At 47.0% G+C, this 18,877-nt stretch overlaps 1 protein-coding gene across 3 annotated transcripts; it reads right to left on the reverse strand.

Annotated features, from left to right (window-relative positions):
* Positions 1-10,894: 10,894 nt before the first annotated feature.
* NRSN1 (neurensin 1) lies at positions 10,895-18,654 on the reverse strand. Of its 3 annotated transcripts, none has more exons than XM_075052040.1 (3): positions 18,476-18,654; positions 13,465-13,662; positions 10,895-12,459 (listed from the first exon to the last, which is right to left on the reverse strand). In XM_075052040.1, the coding sequence occupies exons 2-3, from the start codon at positions 13,651-13,653 to the stop codon at positions 12,061-12,063; spliced, it is 588 nt and encodes a 195-aa protein (XP_074908141.1). In that variant the 5' UTR covers positions 13,654-13,662; positions 18,476-18,654; the 3' UTR covers positions 10,895-12,060. The 3 variants fall into 3 exon arrangements, with proteins under 3 accessions (XP_074908141.1, XP_074908142.1, XP_074908140.1); XM_075052041.1 differs by lacking the exon at positions 18,476-18,654 and adding an exon at positions 15,879-16,100; XM_075052039.1 differs by lacking the exon at positions 18,476-18,654 and adding an exon at positions 15,413-15,860.
* Between the last annotated feature and the right edge of the window lie 223 nt (positions 18,655-18,877).

An 18,877-nucleotide genomic window follows, 5' to 3' on the forward strand; every position in this document is an offset into this window, starting at 1 on the left:
TGATTTAATGGGATGCAGCTCAAGGATGTATTGTTTTGGGTGGCTGATAGCCTTCAATTTAAGTTTTAATCAAAAGAAGTGCTTTAGATGTGGCAATAGACAGTGAAGCCATCTGCCATCTTTAGAGTATTGTGCGTGTGCATATTTGTATGCGTTAACTTACAGGCATGTGTGTGAACACTGTAACAGAATGCATTTGCTCTGTGTTCACACATACTGCACACACATATAATGTGCGTGTATAGTAATCTAATCTTGTTATATTGTCAGTGATGGGAAGAGATATTTTTGATTGTACCTGAAATTTGCTATAATTATACAAGAATATATAGCTAAATCTAGTTATTACTAACCTCATAAAAAGGGTGACATATCTTTTTAAGTTATGTGTATACTTTGGTGCTTTGCTGAGCCAAGCTCAGAATGCTTGAAGCCCCGAATTAAAATGGTAATAGTAGCCTAAAACCGACTGGGAGCTATGTGGGTCATAAGGAAGTGGACAGGATTCAGAAAATTCAAGAAAGAAAGTACAAATCTTCACTATAACATGTGATACCAAAACTTTCAAAGGTCTTTAGTACTAGCTACAGTGCAGGGAGCACCTGATTTAAAGGAAGGAGTATTTTGAAACAGTAGGCAGACTTCCAACAACCTATGTGGATACTAGGAATGCCTTTAAATATTCATATTTTTCTTGCAGTCACCTACAGCTATGATAATACTTAGCTATAATATTTGTGATTTTAGAAATTAATCCCTAATTCAATTATACTTTTCGCTTGTCCTCAGTGGGACCAAAATTTAATTCAAAATACAGGCTTTATTAGTTGAGAGGTTCTACTCTCTAATCCTAAAAAGGTTTCAAAATCTCAATTGGCATAAACTAGAAGGAATCTTAGTCTCTATAAAATGATTCAGAGTTCTGTATATCAAGAGCATGTAGATTCATGATTATGGTTAATAGATTTCCAAAGGCACAGGTATTATGCATACTATTTATACTGTGAACTCTCTGATTAGTGTCTATGCATTTCAATGTAAAAACCAATGTCAGGTCTCTCGTCTGTAAGAATTGTTTGCCTGGACACTCACTCTCATATTCTGGACCCCAGCCTTTGTCCTGGCACTGGGACACGTGTGCAGGAGGTGAAGTCAAGCTCCTAATCCAAGCTCCCTCTGTAGAATCATTTTTGAAGGCATTTACTTCTTCCATACTCCAAAATAAAACATGAAAAAGTTTTGTCCAAGGCTAAATTCCTCTCCTGAACACGTAAGTTACAGCCTCAACATGGGATTTCCAGGAGAGTGGTCCTGCCCTGTTCCAGGCTTCCAGGTGTGCAAAAACCACCAGCCAGGTCTTCAAACCACTGCAGTCCACACATTTGGCCTCTGTGGTTATACTGGCTCCAGTCTTCTAGGCTCTCCAGGTCGTGACTGGAGAAAAATTGCCCTCTAGAGGATGATGCAAAATATCTGAGATCCTGGCTGAGTCACCCTTAAAGGAAGAGGCAGCTTAAGAATTAGCCTAAAATCAGATGATGTGGAAGGATAATGTCCACAATCGACTTCAAAATCCTTCCTCTCCTACTTTGAAGAAATTGACTTTCACGGGAAGGAGGAACTTTGGCTGGCACTTGCAAAAGGCAGTAATAGCATGCAGTAAAGCATATATAACAATACCAAAGCACTGTTGACTCTGTAACAACTTCCAGTGGTGTGGAGTGAGTGATGGGCTGCATCCAAAATGTCATTCCCTCTTCAGCATGGGATGATTTGCTCCTCTTTATTCGGAGAGGAAGAAAAGGAACACTAAGATTTATTCTGTAGCTGCCCTTGCCACAAAGTTAGGCACTTTATTTCACGCTTCTTTAAAAAAAAAAAGTATAGCTTGCAAAAGTGATAGGTTGTTGTGGTTTAAGCCCAGCCAGCAACTAAGCACCACGGAGCTGCTCACTCGCTTCACCGCCCACCAATGGGATGGGGGAGAGAATCGGAGGGAAAAAGATAAAACTCGTGGGTTGAGATAAGAACAGTTTAATAGGACAGAAAGGAAGAAAATAATAATAATAACAACAATAATAAAATGACAATAATAATATTAAAAGAATTGGAATATACAAAACAAGTGATGCACAATGCAATTGCTCACCACTCACTGACCGATGCCCAGTTAGTTCCCGAGCAGTGATCCCCCCAGGCCAACTCCCCCCAGTTTATATAGTGGGCATGACGTCACACGGTATGGAATGCCCCTTTGGCCAGTTTGGGTCAGCTGTCCTGGCTGTGTCCCCTCCAAACTTGTGCCCCTCCAGCCTTCTTGCTGGCTGAGCAGGAGAAGCTGAAAAATCCTTGACTTCTTAGTGTTTAGACTACTCAGCAACAACTGAAAACATCAGTGTGTTATCAACATTCTTCTCATACGAAACCCAAAACATAACACTGTACCAGCTACTAGAAAGAAAATTAACTCTATCCCAGCCAAAACCAGGACATATGTAAATCAAAACCTCTACTGTAAAGTGGCAGGATGCTTTTGTTAACAAAAGGCACGTATCTATAGAGTTGTGCACTTTTCTTCACTGTGGTCCTTGTGCTTCGAGGTTTTCTTCTCCTTCAGCCTTTTCCCAGAGGACCACTGGGTGAGAGGCCCCCTCAGGGGTGTGGGAAAAAGTTAGGCACAGAATGGGAAGTAATCAGATTGTAGCAGCTCAGATAAAAGGGAAGGTGCCAAAACAGAGGAGGGCCCTAGCACCAACCCAAACTTTTCTACAGTCAGTGGATCGGCCTTCAGGCATCAGGGCTGCGGGGGCTGTGGTGGTACGAGGAGCATCCTCTGGCAGGCTGCACGCAGGAACGGAGGCAGAGTCAGCGTGGGGGCTACAGGTCAAATTGGTGCTTGCATTGTAAACTGAGAATGAGCGTGACTTTTGCCCCTAAGTCAAAACCACTTCAAGCCTCACCATTCGGAGTAAAATCACATTTTCCCCATAGTGGGAGGCTGTGTTGAGATGTTGAACAAAAGGTTTTATAAGAAGAGTCTAAGGGAAACTACATTTCTTAAGACTCGCTGCATTGCTTTCAAGTCTTGCCAGTTTAGGGCCATTCCTTCTCTCTTCTTTCTCATCAGAAACAACAACAAGAAAAAAACAGTTCAGATTTTCAGCTTTCAAATGTGAAAACATTTGAGTTTCCTGGTCCTTCAAAAACTGTTCAACTCTGCAGAATGAAAAAGCATTGCTAGAAGTGCGTATTCCAAATCCAATGCGTCATCTGGTAGGATAGATCCTGTCAAAACAATAGAAAAAACTAAGATTACCTCATTTATTTTCAAGCATTTTTTTTTTCTTTAGGAAGAGAACATTCTTAAAGAAATCAGTCATTAAGAAAACTGCTCCCAACCCCCTTTTCTCCTGTAGCCAAGCAAGACTTGCCCACACCGTGAGTACACTTGCTGCATGCTGGTGACTGACCCAGCTCCTTCCCAGGGGAAACCTGGAATGTGGAGACTGCGGCTCTCGGGGACGTGGGATGGGATTTGGCTCTAGCAGTGCGGCCGGTACCGCTGGCTGCAGTCTGCCCTGCTTCTCTCCCATGTTTTCTGGGGGAGAAGCACCCTCCTTCACTGCGTGGAGTTCAACCCCACCGTAGCCGTAGTTCTCATGCAGCAGTGCTGGCTGGGCCCCTTACCCCCCACCTTGGTACTGGGCAGGTGCTTGGGAGGAGATGATAAACTGGTGGGAGTGTTTAGGACTCCCTGGGGCAGAGGGAGGGATAAGAACCCCAGCCTTCAGCTGAAGCAGTGTTGTGGAAGAACCAGTTGAATGTCATAGAATCAAGGAGGTGGGAATTAGGGGACCACAAAGTCAATGCTTGAGGGAGGAGGGAATGGCTATTTTATTAGCAAGTACTTAGGGGCTTGGGTACCATCCCTTTGCCTTTGCCCTCACATGGGTGAGTGGGTTCTCCTGCTCTTGAGGGCAGAAAATATCTTCAGACCTCAGTGATATGTAGATTCTTCTGCTTGTCTTAGTTGGGAAGGACTTCTGATTTGACTAGCAGTTTGACTGATTTAAACTCCTCTGCCTCCATGATGAAGCAGTGGTGTCGGAGATGAGCAGTCATGCTGCCACTGCGCTTTGGGTACCCAGCGTGGTCTCCTCGTGCAGAAGTTGCCCTTGTTTCCTCCACTGCCACAGGTTGTGCTTTCCTTACTGCATATCATTTCTGCATCCTTCTGTTTCTCTGCTGCATTTGCTGCTCCCAGTTTGGTTGTGAGAAAAGGTATTTCTAAAAATAATGCCTGTGCTCCACTTTATTTCTCCCTTAGAAATTGTTGGTGCAAGGCCGGTGTCCTCAGAGAAACCTGAGCTTTATGCTTTCCCCTGCCATTCTCTTATTGCTCCCACTGCCCCCTCAGAGTTAGAAACAAACAGGAATTAACTCGGTAAGCCAAGGGCTAGGATTTGCATTCACTGTTTGAAAGTAGACACCTTCTGCAGAGAAAGAGAAGTGGATGAAGGCTATTTCTCCTCTGTGTGCAACACAAGGCCTGGTTCAAGATGACTGAAGACTTCATTGTTTAATGCGTCCCGACCATGTGGTTATAAGTGGCTTATCCCAGGATGAGGAAAGTGAGGTAGCTAAACCTCTTGGATGCTTCTCTGGCTGGGGACCTCACCCTCAAGCACATCTGATGCTTGCAGACAGCAGCCGTCTGCTGCGGGAGCGTCGCGCCCACCCACGAGGATTAGAGCCTTTCCCTGGCAGAGCCTTCTCGAGTGTGAGTTTCTGCGGGCAAACTGAAGCAGAGGGGTTTTTGACATAAAGGGTGTGGGGGTTTTGGGGAGTGAGGTGGGCGGGTAGTTCATCTCAAAGGCCTTAATATTAGTGTCAGGCTTTTTTCACTTCCTAACACCTATCCACGCTCGGATGTGCTGCTGCATCTCCGCAGTGGGGATAGCCACGGAGCTGCAAAGGGTCCCCAAAATGGGCTGCAGGGGGGGTGGGCAGGTGCCTGGCCGGTGCTGGAGAGAAGGAGATCGCGGCGTGCTGACTGACCTGGTAGTGTTTGCCACGGCTTTCAGGCAAATACCTACTTCTCTGGAAGCCCGTTGCTTCCACCAGCAAATGAAAAGGACTCTCCATAACGCTTGCCTGTCAGGGCTCCCGTACTGAAAGGAGTGATGTACGTGTCGGGCGCTCAGCACCACGTGTGTCCGTGGGTAGTCAGCTCTGTCCACCCACGGCTCGTTTCCCTGGCACGTGGTGCTCCCAGCAGCTCAGCCCCATCTACTGCTCAGCCCTGCTGACAAGCCACGAGCCTATTAATTCCTATTGTGGGCTATTAATTCCTTTACACGTGGGAGGCAGGTCGTAGTCTTTGACGCCTTTGTTTTCTGCGCATTGCTGTGCACGTACCTGAAGGCAGGTGTGAGACAGGAGACAGCAGCCTCCTTGCAGAGCAGATCTGGAGATAATTCGGTGTACGCTTTAGGGTTCTTCTAAACCAGCATCTATGTGATCCGCCGCTGGGTGTTTTGAAGGTGAGAGCTCAGTGGCCTGGTTTACGCTGCTCATGGAGAGTGGTTTGGGAACTGCCTCCTGTATGCCTGCCTGCTGGGTTGCTTGCAGGCAACCGGTATGAAAAGACTTGGCAGCGTACCAGACAACTAAGGGCCAGAGCCCTCGCAACATGGATGCCATGAATGCATCTGCAGAGAGAAAACGGTCTGGCTGTCGGCTCTGGAGCTGCTTTTGAGCTGAGGTCTTCGGTTTCCGCCGTTGGTTCAGGCAGGTGAACTTCTGCGTGATCTGGAGGATACTTTCCTGTCATACCTTAGGCTAAACGTGTGTGGTGTCTGGAGAAAGAGCAGTTTGGTTTAGAGGGCAATGCTGGGGCCCTCCTCAGAGGGCAGTCCCTGCTGCTGGAGGGACGGTGGTAGGGCAGGAGACTCGGAGAATGCTCCATGTCAGGGCAAAGATTTGATGGCAGCTCATGTAGACTTATGGTTAGACACAAGCGATGTTTAAACCAACTAACTCAACCTCTCGCTTTCCACGGTGACGTGATTGCCTGGAGGTCAGCACAAGCTAGTTGCAGGCCATGCTTTTGTGATTTTTGAGCTACACAGGGGCTGGTTACGTGTGCTGCAATCCTCTCTCTTTCATGGGTGTTGGCTCCGAGGAACCCAGCTCCTACCACAGCCCATGTCGTAAGTACACCAAGAGACGGTGATATCTTACGCCAGGAAAATCTGAGACCGTGGCTCTCAGGGCGTGTGGAAGTTCATGTGGCTCCTATGGTGGTTTTGGAAAAAAGCTGGAGCTGCCCCTGCCCTCAGAGCTGAGCTACAGGACAGAGCTAAAAGTTGCTGGCACTGGCTGCTGTGGCTGTCCTGGGTCTCGGTGACTGCCCCTGCTCTGCTTTGCATCGACGGTGTGCCTGGCTCCGGGCCAGCTCAGCCACCTCTGCTTTGCAAGGGGAGATGCAGATGAACCCACTTGGTTGTGGCCTTACAAAGCAGTGAGCCAGAGACCCAGCCAGCCTGTATGTCAGGGATGCTGGGGGACTCTGATGATACACGCTTCTCGGAGATAGCGGCAGCGTTCAGCAGTCTCTGAAGTGAGTGGTTTTGTCTTGGCACAAACTTGCTCCAGTTTCAGGAGAAATGCCTTTGCAAGGGGTCAGGTGAGAGCTGAACCCAGTCTGAGCAAGAGCTATCAGAAGAGGTTTCTTTATCATAGTATATTAAAGGAGAAAATGCGTCCTCGGACTGGACACAATGCACTTGTCCAACAGTAAGGTCCTCATGCTTGTCTAGCCATCTGTGGTGGAGGGAATATTGGTGTTAAAAGTTGATTTGGTTTTTTTAAATGTCTACCTCCATGAAGATTTTAGCCACTGTATTTATGTTGTTCTGGTCACAGGTTTTAGACCCGCAGCAAGTTTTTCTGTGCTTTCAATATTCACTGTCTGTCTTTCCTGATATTCACTGACGGATGACCAATGTTGATGCTCGAAATGCTGCATTTCACCAGCTCTGCCCCGGGGATTCCTTCCCTCTCGCCTCTCTCCCTCTTCATCTCCCCCCTGCCTGTGCTGCGGACCTGCCTCCCCCGTTTTCCACCCCCTCCAAGACATGCCTGGGGCAGGGGTCCCTCTCACCTCACCCCTGCTGCTGTCCCCAAAATAGCTGCTGTCCCCAAAATAGCTGCTGTCCCCAAAACAGACGCAGAGGCTTAGGAAAGAAATGCCAGGGCTCAAGGTTTCTGAAGGAGGCAGGGAGAGAAAGGGCAGCAGATGCTGAAGTCATTAGGTGAGCAGATGCAGGGAAATAATGATATTCCAGAAAGGCCTCTCACCCACCAAAAAACCTGAAATGCCTGAAGCTGTGAGTCTTGAGGCTGAAAGTGCTGGAGCAGCATATCTAGTACTTTGTTAAATTGACCAGTTTATTAGCAGTGTTTAAAAATGATCTCTTTTCTTTATTTGCAAAAGCCCATGAACAGTAAATTATGGAAAAAAGTGGGCCTTCAAAAAACAGCTGTAAGTGATTAGACAAAACAATAAAAGAAGTTACTTGATGCTGTCTCTTCTGTCTGCAGGGCTGTTAGAAGTATTTGCCTGACCTACTGCTAATACGCAGAGATTATTTTCATACCAATCCCTCTGTAAATTATCTGACAGCAAAACTGAGCTTTGCCCTGCTTAATGTATATCAAGCGAACTGATGCAGGAAATGCGCACTGTGTGGTCTGCCCTGCATCCAGATAAGAGCTGAAGAAAAATCAGGGTGTGGATGGATTGTTTGCCCAGAGATCAGAAGGAGCACGCACGGTCTCTAAATATCGGAAATAGGAGACTGCGTGGGTCTCCCCATTTGCAACATCGCTCCTCGGGGACAAACTGTGCCGTGGGGATGACCTGGCAGAACTCAGACCTCATTTCTGGAAGTGGTGCGTGGGCATTAACCCCAAATGACCAGTGCAGGGTAAGGCTCTGCAGAGATGCTTCTCTTAGCCGTGGAGGTGGTAGGATGAGGAGGAGCGAGGCTGTGCCTCCAAAGCCTGCTCAGGGACCGTCGTATTGTCTCGCTACTCCTGACATGCTCTGAGCTGAGAGGGCAGCCTGCTGTGTAATGGCAGAATGACCGGTCTGTCCTGAATGAGCCGAAGTGCTAATTCCTTTATTTTACCAAAATTGTTGTTCTGCTATTAGCCCTCTGATAGAAAGCTGCTGGCAAAGTGCATCCAACTAAAGTTCTTGCAGTCTTTTGCTGTCTCCCTTGGATTTCACGTCCTCAGGGGCTGAACAACCTCTCTGGTTGTGCAGGTTCTGCTGCTGCTCTCCCCCTGCCAAACCTCTCTCTCTGCTGGCCGCCGGTCAGGGCGCTGCAGCCTCCCCACTCTGCTGCCGCCGCCGCTTTCGTGAAGGGCTGTTTGCTTGCACTTGCGCGTGATTAAAAATCTCATACTTGGGAATGGCAGGCTGAGGTTTTAGCAGAAACTGGGAATTAAATCTGTTTACAGGCAGCTTGGGAGGAGGGGACGCTTCTGCGTCTCTGCCTTTACCTGTGATTCACTGCGCTGGGAACAAATGGAAAATAAAAGGGTCGAGACAGCCTGGAGGGGGAAGAACAGAACAGATGCTAAAGAGAAGCCTTTTCTGCACAGTGTGGTAGGGGAAGCAGACCTAACTTTCAGGAGAGCATGTATTAATCAAAATGAAGTCGGTGATTACTGCTCAGACTGAAAAAGGTGATTTCTTTCACCACAGTTGCAGAGAAAATGGTGTTGGGCTAAGAGGGGTTGCATTGTAATTTTAAGCCAAATAAGGCTAGAAGAGGGGCAAGAAATAAGGTGAGCAGGAAGAAACTGAGCATCAAGAAGCGTCTTGAGCAGGGAGGTCAGAGGGTTGGAAAAAGAAGACCTTGGCTGCTTAAGCCATATTTTATTTGCACTAGGATGGCCACTAATGTGCCCTTTGGAAAGGTGATGGGAGCCAGTGTCAGGAGGGGAAGTCCCAGGCAGTCCCAGAGTGGAGCGTGTGTTGCAATTTGGTGGAGATGGGAAAAGGAAAAAAGATATACGGCAGGGAAATGATACGTGCAGGGACAGATTGCCCTCAGCCTCACTGGGAAGTTCCCAGGGAGCCTGGCTGCCCCTCACTGCTCCCCGGCTGGAGACCAGATCACAGGCATTTTCCATGAGGACAGCAGAAAGCACATCTCCACTGCTCTTTTGCTGATGCTTCAGTTCCTGCACCGAAGAATGAAGGTGTTAAAACATTACAAGGAAATGGATTTGAAAATGTTTCTAACATGTCTTAACCTTTCCAGTATGTGGCTTCTTAACAGTAACAGCGTAATTTTCTGCTCAGTATTTTTACAAAAGCCCTGTGTGGCACTGATTCTCTGCTGTGAAGGATTGCAGCCTCCGGAGGTCTCAATTCTGGAAAAGCTCTAAGCAACTGAAACAAGGGTTTAATGGGATGAAATGTGTGTGGCAACGTTAGCCATGACAGCGTAACCAACTTTGCTGCTGCTGCTAAATCCCAAATGCATTTCCTATGCCAGAAAGCTTCAGTCAGATCCTTGAGGGTTTTTTTTTTTTCCCCTAACACCTGGGTAATGCCATGCATGACTCATCCTCTCTCGTACTGTCAAAGCATGTGCAGTTCTGCAAGAGTGATGCGCAATGCAACAGAGTGCCTGGTGCTTGGAGCAGCTCTATTCATTACCTTTTGGGTCAGCTGTCCTCCGACCAAAAATTTAGCAACGCCTACACACGGGTATCTACATGTAGGGTGTGTTTTAAGGAGAACTGTATACCCATACAGCTACTTTGGGTAAACAAGCCCAACCTGTGCTTTCTTTTCCAGCTGGATTTTCAGTCAATCTTCCAGTAAAGCGTTAACAAAATGTAAGTGGAGAGAAGGGACTCGGTAATAGCTACAGGAGCCCTCACTCTCATCTCCTTTGGTGAACTTCACTGTAAAACTTAAAATGTCACATTTCCTCCATGCACAATTTTTAATTAAAAACTCTCCATTGAAAAGGTCATGACAGTTTGACTCTCTGCTGCCCACACACCGATAGCCCAACAGCAGCAAAACCTAAACGAAATTCTTCCCAACCTGAAAAGAAAGCGCTGAGGACCCTCTCTACCTGGAATAACTAACGAATGGCAGCAGTGACAGCCTGTCCCTGCGTCCCAGTCCTGCCACATGCCTTGTGAGTAATTGCTACCCATCACCCCTGTTCTTGCTGGCTTTCTTGATAAATAATACACAGCTCTTCACCTTGGCAGACTTCTCATCTTTTCCTCTTTAGCACTGCTTCATCTGCTTCTCCTCTAAGATTACAATCTTATTTTTAAGCATGGGGTGCAATGTGCTTTTGCACTTCTAATATGTGGGTGCCTGTGAATTGTCAGATGCACCAAAACCTACTTCGTTTCATTCTCTGTAATCATGTGCATGTGATGAGCTCTTGCTTGTCCATCTTTTTGGACACCGCAATTGCGTTGCTAAGATAGGCACTTTCTTTGCAGAAGAAAATTTTATTTCCGATGCTGTTGTCAGCCATGATAATTATTGCAGATTCAGCTGAAACTTCGAAACATGTATGTTCCGGTTTATTTAAGTTGTTGAAGTATGAACTGACTCACAGACCACAAAATGCTTTATCAGCAAAGGAAAAAGCACACCTGTTACCATGTATCTGTTGTTAGTGTGCTGCAATCTTTTTGATTCCTTGCTTGTGAAAGCTGAAAACACAAACTGCCTTAAGAGATTGGTGAGTTTCAACTGCCAATTTCTCCTTTCAAACTGAAATACTAAGTTTACAGATAAACCTATTATTTGACTAGAAAGAGACTTTGCACGAAATCCATGGTTGGCTCACGCCTAGAATTTTATTCAATCCATTCAAAAAAATAGACAGAACTATAAGGTGGCACATATTGTCAGAGAGTACAAATGTCACATCTTTCTTTATACAGTTTAATTTAAATCCATAGATTAAGATAGTGAAATAATTGCCCTGGGTGGGAAAATAATTAAGGGTCTTCCATGAAAGGACAAGTCTTCAGGTAAGCGTTTACACAAATGTATCTGGTTAAGCATAACTTTTTCTATCCTCTATAAAAATATAAACAGCATTTCAAAATGTCTTTAGATAAGTACGTTAAGGTCATCTAACATGGCATTAATGTACTGACAGAATATGGGGCCTGGGCATGTCAAACCACATTTAGTAATCCATACTCAGCCAAAATGAAAACATTTTGTGTGAGCTTCAAACATAGTACAATATAACGAAAGAAACAGTATCAAACCAAAGATACACAAGTATGATGATCCTCCTCCCATATGAACTGCTTATCTTTGTTTTGTGTTTTTTGTTAATATGGCAATGACTAAGACAAAAGTGGGTTTTGCACAGGCTAATTGTAACTCAGGATCAAGTATAACTTGTCTTTCCCAGAAAGTAACATTGCTGGGAAGTGACGTGCACCAGGATCAAATTAAGGGCGCTCACTGTTGCGTATGTTTTACCTGTGCAGTATTACTTTGATACAGACTGTAGCATGTGACAGAAGGACAAGTGCAAATTACAAGGGCAGAATCTTGGCTTCCCAGACAGCAGAACCAGGCAGTAAGACTAAACAGTATTTTTAAAGGCAAGAAGAAAATTAAACAAAAAGCTGACTCATCTAAACTTTAAACAGTGGGATGTAGGGTGTTCCTGGTATGGCTGTCATAAACACACCCTATGTTTTCCAGGGATGCAATCTGATAAGCTAAACACCTAATTGTTGTTGCAAGGACTTATTGGATCAACACAGACTAAAATGTTCGAATATACTGAATATATTGGTCACAGGTCTAATCACATAATTTCCCTTTTCCCAATCCTAAATTTGTATTGGAGCAGCTTTCCCATCAGCTGTGTGTTTGTACAGCAGAGCACTCGATGTTGTAATTCACTAGCACGTATGCCAACAACAGCTGATATTTTCCAGTTAAAGTGATCTACAAGTGAGAAACAAAACCCGGGGTCAGGTTTCAGATAAAGGTTGGACATTTTGAACTTTGGACAAAGTGACAGGTATCTTTGATTCTCCCGGTGCTGGCGCTTTTGTGACTGGGTTTGCATGGGCTTTTATATCAGCTATTCTCTCTTTAAATCTTTGCTGGAGGTACTTTTCTTCTTTGGAGTAACTTTTAGCAAACGCAGACATCAGCAGACATGCTGCCACAGTGGACCCTCCAACACAAAACAAGATTGCTCCTGCCAGCTTGCATATATCAAGGGACCCATTAAACTGAATGGCACGGGTATCCACCACAACAAAATCATCTTTCCCAAGAGCTTCAATTTTCGGTGGCACAAGAAAACCCACTACAAGAACTGTTAAACCTATCAGCATAAAAGCCGTCCCAGAGATGAGTCCGACCTGGAAAACAAAGAAACAAAAACCCAATTAATATGCCTTTCCAGTTTTTAGTTGGTAAGTGGTCCTAGGAGGCATTTAGCTTTCGCAGTGTCTTGCAGGTACAGTTCTCTCTTCTAGGAGAAGGCTGATATTTTTCTTTTAGGTCATATGTGGCCTTACTAGAACTGAAATATATGGAGAAACTGTCTTTTTACAACTCATATAATTCAGTTTTGACATTTCTGGAAACTCTCCAATATGCATCTATATGTCTAAAGAGCGTTTCATGTTCAAAGGCCCCATCACAGAGAGGATCACAGTTTAACCCCAGTGCTGTGTGACCAATTATTTCTTTAGCTTTAGGTGGTGGTTAGCACCAACAGTTCAGTCCCTGGTGTCATATCCACCACTTGCTTTTACTCCATGAAATGTCATTCCTTTGCAGGGATTAGAAGGAAGATGCTATTGCCATGAACAGATCACAGAATACTTCTAGCACATTTCAAGTGTAAGTGCAAAATTTGGTTCACACAGAATGGCCCTGCCGTCAAAGCAGAGGGGTTGGACTAGATAGCCTCAGAGGCCCCTTCTGACTTCTGGTGTTCTTCAGGTCTGTCAGCTTCACCAACCTTAATAGACATCTTGCTGTTTTCTCGATCCCTAGGTCACACAGTCCCAGAGTTACTGCTGTTAACCTACCAGTCCTATTCCCAATAACCTGGCAGGACTATTGTGGGTGCAGAGGTCAACTACACTTTCCAGCTATGGGTGGGGTTTCCCAGACAAGACTTTGATGTTTCAGTGACATGGCTACTCATGATAAAGAAACTAGATGATCCAAAGACCCCAGAACTCCCTTTGGTATCTCAGTAAGAGCACCCTACTTTCAGACAGATGGTTATTCAGTCACGTCAGGGAAAACTGAGCAACAGAAGGCCTTTCTGGGTCAATACCTAAAGCCATTAGTTATATGGGAAAGTCTTGAAATGGGAGTTTCTCTCTCCAGTAAACAGCAACAGACAGTACCTTCCAGAATGCAGAGCTCCACCTACTAGGCGATCTCTGGATCTGAAAATCATCCTCATACTCCCAAATTGAAGCTGTGCAGTCCTCATAAAACTGATGCAGGTAGGACCGAACTCCGTAGCGTTGGTACCCTCCCTCGGTGCTGCCCTGCGCATGCTTGGACCCGCAGATGTCAGCATAGGAGCTCATCCTTCCTACCTGCAATCAGAGGTTTCATGCAAAGCAGATCGTTATTGACATGATGGGAGAGCAAAGCTGGCTACAAACTCTCCAGATGACATGAAGAAAAGCAGCCCAGGAGAGACCTTTCCTTCACTTTTTTCCAAACCAAGAAATAAGCCTGGTAGAGTTGCATGCAGTGACTCGGCTCAAGCGAACCCAAGGCACTTGGCATCTTGCGCAGCACAGCCTGAAGGTGCTGCAGGGAACATTCCCTCCCATATGCAGGGTGCCCGCTCCCCATCTTTCACACTCGCATGCTACTGCGTTTCCATGGAGATTGAAAAAAGCAGAGTACATCAGGTAACAAAAGCCAGCATCCCTCAGGGGCTCATGTTGCCTCTCATCCAGACTGTTTCCATTAGTTAACCAGAGTTTGCAACCTCAGGAACTTTCCAAACTGCTGGGCAAGGGTTTTTTTAATGTTTTTGCCTGAGCTTTTGAAGTGCAGGACTAAGCATTGATAGAACATTCATAGCCATGAGAAACAGAGGCAAAGTAAGTCCCGGACAGATTGAAATGGTACATATCCTGTACTTAACTATGGGTAACTAAAAATGAAAAAGATGGAATGCCATAACAGCACCAATCTGCTCACTGAAGAGAGTGAAGTGGAAATACTAAACTTGTGGCAAACCACTGCCCCCTTGGAGAAGTCAATGCCCAAGCTCCTGCTGACTGTAACAAAATCCAAATTTTGCCTGCTACGAAAACTACCAACAATATTCCCTGATCTTTCCACTTCATGGAAGATTTCCTAACACACAAAATTTGTACTTAACCATGCAGGTCCTAGGCCTGAACTTGCCTGCACAGGTGCAATGCTACTGAATCCATTGAAGTAATACTAGCCCCTAAAAAACCTGAGCAACAGGTCAATGTTACTTAAGCTGACTGACTTCTCTTTAAAGAAGTTCAAAAAGTCTTAGTCTGAAGGGAACTGTTAATCAGTACTTGCATCTGAATGTCACAGCTCAATTTATATCAGCTTCAAGCAGTTCATCTGATTGCTACAGCAATTTTGCTTAGAGGGAAGGGAGGTTTGACATGCTCATGGCAGCTATGATCTCCCAGTTTTGCAGCCCTACAGCCCTTGAGGAATGGGTGATCTTGCTGGGCATGAAATACTGGAGTATGCAAGAAAAACAAACACTGCTGCATTTAAATAAAGCCAAAGCCAGAAAGTATCGATTGGGAATGGCAACAGTCTGAATGAAGCTCTTGGCTGGCTCTGAAATCACCACTGGTGTAACAGTGATCTTCCAGCCCTTTGGAACCTGGTTGCGTTCTTGGCCTAGGGACAGAGGGGTTTGCTTTTTCCTCCTTATAAAACCCAGGAATCTTGGTTTTTATTTATTTTTCATATCTAATATGTGTTTAGTTTGCAATTTCATGATCTCAGCATCTCGTAACTGCAAATATCTCTCTCTTGCAACTCGTGATGATGTTTCAAGGCTCCCACTCAGTCATGACTTCTGTGAAAAAGGAGGCCCGCGTGATGATGGGTGTCCTAGCAAGGGCCAGCACTCCCTCCAGGAGAGGGGGGGACAGTGCTGGTGGCTGAGCTTTGCAGAGCAGCAGGGGTAGCGCCGGACACAGCTTACGGCAGGAGCCCCTTCTTTGAACCCAGAACTGCCTTTGCATCCCCTGCAAGTTTCCCTTTTCCAGTTCAGCCACCGTAAAGCATCAGGAAATCAAAGAAGCGCTCTGACTCTGTGGACGGGCTTACTCTCTGCTGGAGGTACAGCATCAGTGCCCTCTGGAGTGTGCTCAAGGTGCTGGCCTTCCCAGGCAAGGTAGAGAAACAGGCAGGGTGGACGGAGACCTTGAGACAGCAGGAAACTCCTGGACACCACCAGCTGCTCACCAGGTGAGGAGGGAGAGCCAGGCACCAGGGCCAGCCCGTGTCAAGTTGAATGTTGCTAATACTGACATTTCCCACTACAGTTAATATATTGAAAAAAAAAAAAAAAGCGTTGTGCTCTTTTACAATGCTATGAGCTTTTGAATGCTATTACTTTTTGAGGTACAAAAAAAAAAAAATAGCAGTATGCATATAAGTATATAATCTGGACTCCTGTCCAGATCTTGTGGGGAAATGCTGGAAGTTATTCTACTTTTGGAGCCTGTTTGTTCTTTTGCAAAAGAGCTCCTTCTGTTTCGCTTGGGAGTCCCTCCTGCTGTTTATTCCCTACCTGAAAAGAGAGCAAAAGAAGTCCTCTTTTCTCACTGCCACCATTTCTTCAACAGCTAGCCGCCATCTTCCACAGGATAAGCACTGAAGAGTTCTCACAAAACCAGAGTTCTGCCCACCTCATAAAAATACTTCAGGGTGCAAAGAGAGGATGAAGCAATGATGCAGTTTACCACAGCTGCCCCAGCCCTCACACACAGAGTCCCACAGCCTATACCTTAGGGATAAGAACGGTTTATGTCCATATCCCTCAACACATCTTTTGGTTATGAGTAAGCAAATGCTCCATCTCCCACATCAGAAAGAGAAGAAAGTAAAGAGGCCAACCAAAGCCCTGCAGAGACTCGCTCTCTCGGGTCCTTACTTAGGTATTTATTCTCACATCAACCCTACCTCCTTAAATACATTATGCTTAACTCCTTGCCAACTTAAGTCATTCAGGTAAGCCTATTTAGGATCACATAATGAACAGAAAAGGAGGTATTTTCTCCAGGTGTAAGTGACTCCATAAGGTCAACACAGGGAAGGGCCAGCCCTACCACGACCAGATAATGTGGCCTGCCAGAGCTCACTTGCATTATTCTGGCTGCCACCAGGAGACAATTTTAGAGCTTCTTTGGTTTCTTCAAAAAGCAGGTGAAGCACATTGCCAAATCTGAACCAGCACCTGTGCTTACTGCAATTAAAGAAAACTCAATGTAATCTTACAGAAAGCCGTATAAACGCTATCTTGCATTCACTGCACTGACTGTAGGTTTAGTCAAGAGAGAGAAAGGAGGGTGTAGTGTTTCTAACAGCTTGATGAAGAATTGCCTGTAAGAACCCCACAGCCTGGAATCGCTTACATTATACAGAGATTCTTTTTCTTTAGAAATCTAAAATGCTAATAGGTGGTTTTGGTCAGGCATATGATCAAAATGATAAGTAAGAGCTGAGAGGTGGAATAGAAAACAAAAGAATGATCTTTTGCTTGAAAGAGTTGTGATAGCATCAAGTAGTACAACCTTTTAAAATGGAAGGGGGAAAAAAAAAAGAAAAAAAGGACTGCCAGCATCATTAATTCCTTTCAAGACTGCATATTAGTTCTACTGAATGTTTTCTTTATGCTTGGACTCTTCCACTTATAAGTATCCTATCTTTTGCAAAATATCTCATCCCTTAGAGAGAAGAGAAGGCAGCTTCCCAGCCCTATATGAGTCATTGAAGCAGCCTGGTAATTGGGCCTAAGATGGTCTCTTTTCTCAGCTGCAATGTAAACATAATGATGTTGTTCTTGCTACTTACACATGGGGCAGAGGAACTGAGGCAGTCTATGGTGGGAGAAAACAGTTCATAAATAAGAAGGAAACGTGTGTCACAGCATCAATTTACATTGCATGAATAAATACTGCAGTGGCTATGCTCTCTCGAGTGTTGAAGCGTATCTGCATGTCTCACCTTTGTGGCTGAGAAACTAAACGCTGAAATGTTGGGAAACTTTTGCTAAAGAGAGACACAGTTACCCAAATCTGTGTTACACACGAGCTTAGAACATGCATCCAGGCCGCCGGAAGCGGTTCAATCATTAAAAGTTTTTCAGTGCCTAAACCCAAGGTGCCAAGGAACACGTGGGATGTATGATCGCAGCTTCAGAGCACACCACTGCGTAGTAGCAATCCATCCCCTAGCAACTTTTGTTTCCATGGCAAAAGCTGTCCTGTTTACTTTGAGCTTTACTATTCTCCACCGATCTGGGGAGATGTGACTGGATTGGTGAGCAGGCAGATTAAAAGACGAGCAAGCTCCAAGAAAAATTACCCAGTAGATTTCCCAACTCCTTTGCTTCCTTACTGAAGGGTTGGACGCATTTAAAAAAAAACCACCACGAGGAATTGGCACCTGAAAGGCAGGGCAAAGCAAGTAAGGACACGGCATCGCTCCGCGACGCCAAAGGCGAGCCACCAACCCCGATGGCTTCGCGCAGGTGAAGCCCCCCTCTCCCCCCTCCATATTCGTGCGCTTTGGCCCCTTTCTGTGAGAGGGGCCACCCTTCCCGCCTTCACCCACGGAAAAGCGAGACCCCCCCCCCCCCGGTCAGGAGCGAACACCGCCGTAAATCCCCTGTCTCCCACAGCAGCCTCCCAGCCGGCCTCGGCGATGCCTCAGAGCTACCTGCCGCGGACGAGCAGCCCACCTCGGCCTGACCCAGGTCCGCCGAAGCCGAGGCGAGCCCGCCGTTCCCGCCCGGCGCCTTTGCCCTCACACGGGGCTGAGGGACCGGGTCCTCCCCGCTGAGGGCGGCCGGGGTGACTCCTGTACCCCCCCCGCCGTGCAGCGGGAGAGCCGGCAGGCCCTTCTCCTCCCCGGGGGGGACCACACACACACACATACAGACCGACCGGCCATCCTCACCCCCCCTCCCCGCCCGGCGCCGGCAGCCCCGAGGGCTGTGAGGAGAGCCCGCCCCGGCGCCGCCACCTTCCCCCGGGCGGGAAGCTCCGCTCCGTACCCCCCCCCTCCCCGTCCGCTCCCACCGTGAGGGCACGGACGGTGACAGAACCCCCCCCCCCCCCGAAGTACCGAGCCCAAGTTTGCCGCGGAGGCCGGCAGCGGGTTTACCTGTCCCTCCTACCGCTCCCCCCCCTCAGCCGGTTCCGAGCAACCGCAGCAGCGGCGGCGGCGCTAGCTGCGGCTCTCCCGCCCCGGTCCCATCTCCGCTCTGCGCCGCGCACGGCCCCAGACAGCCACGTATTATGGACGGCCCGGGGCGCCGCTCGCCGCCGCCGCTCCGTGCCTGCGCAATGCAGCCGCCGCCACAGCCGCCACAGAGGGGCGGCGGGACGCGCTTGGCCCCGCCGCTGCCCCCCCCCACACACACACAGCCCGCGGGTGGCTCCCCGGGGAGGAATGCCGGGCTTGGGCTTCCCCCTCAGGGCAGCGCTGAGGAGAATCCCCTCAGACCTCCCCACCAGCGGGGTGACCTCCCTCCCACCAGCGGGGTGTCCTCCGTGGGTGGCGGGA

This window comes from Buteo buteo, chromosome 20, assembly GCF_964188355.1.
Source record: "Buteo buteo chromosome 20, bButBut1.hap1.1, whole genome shotgun sequence".
NCBI classification, from domain to species: domain Eukaryota; kingdom Metazoa; phylum Chordata; class Aves; order Accipitriformes; family Accipitridae; genus Buteo; species Buteo buteo.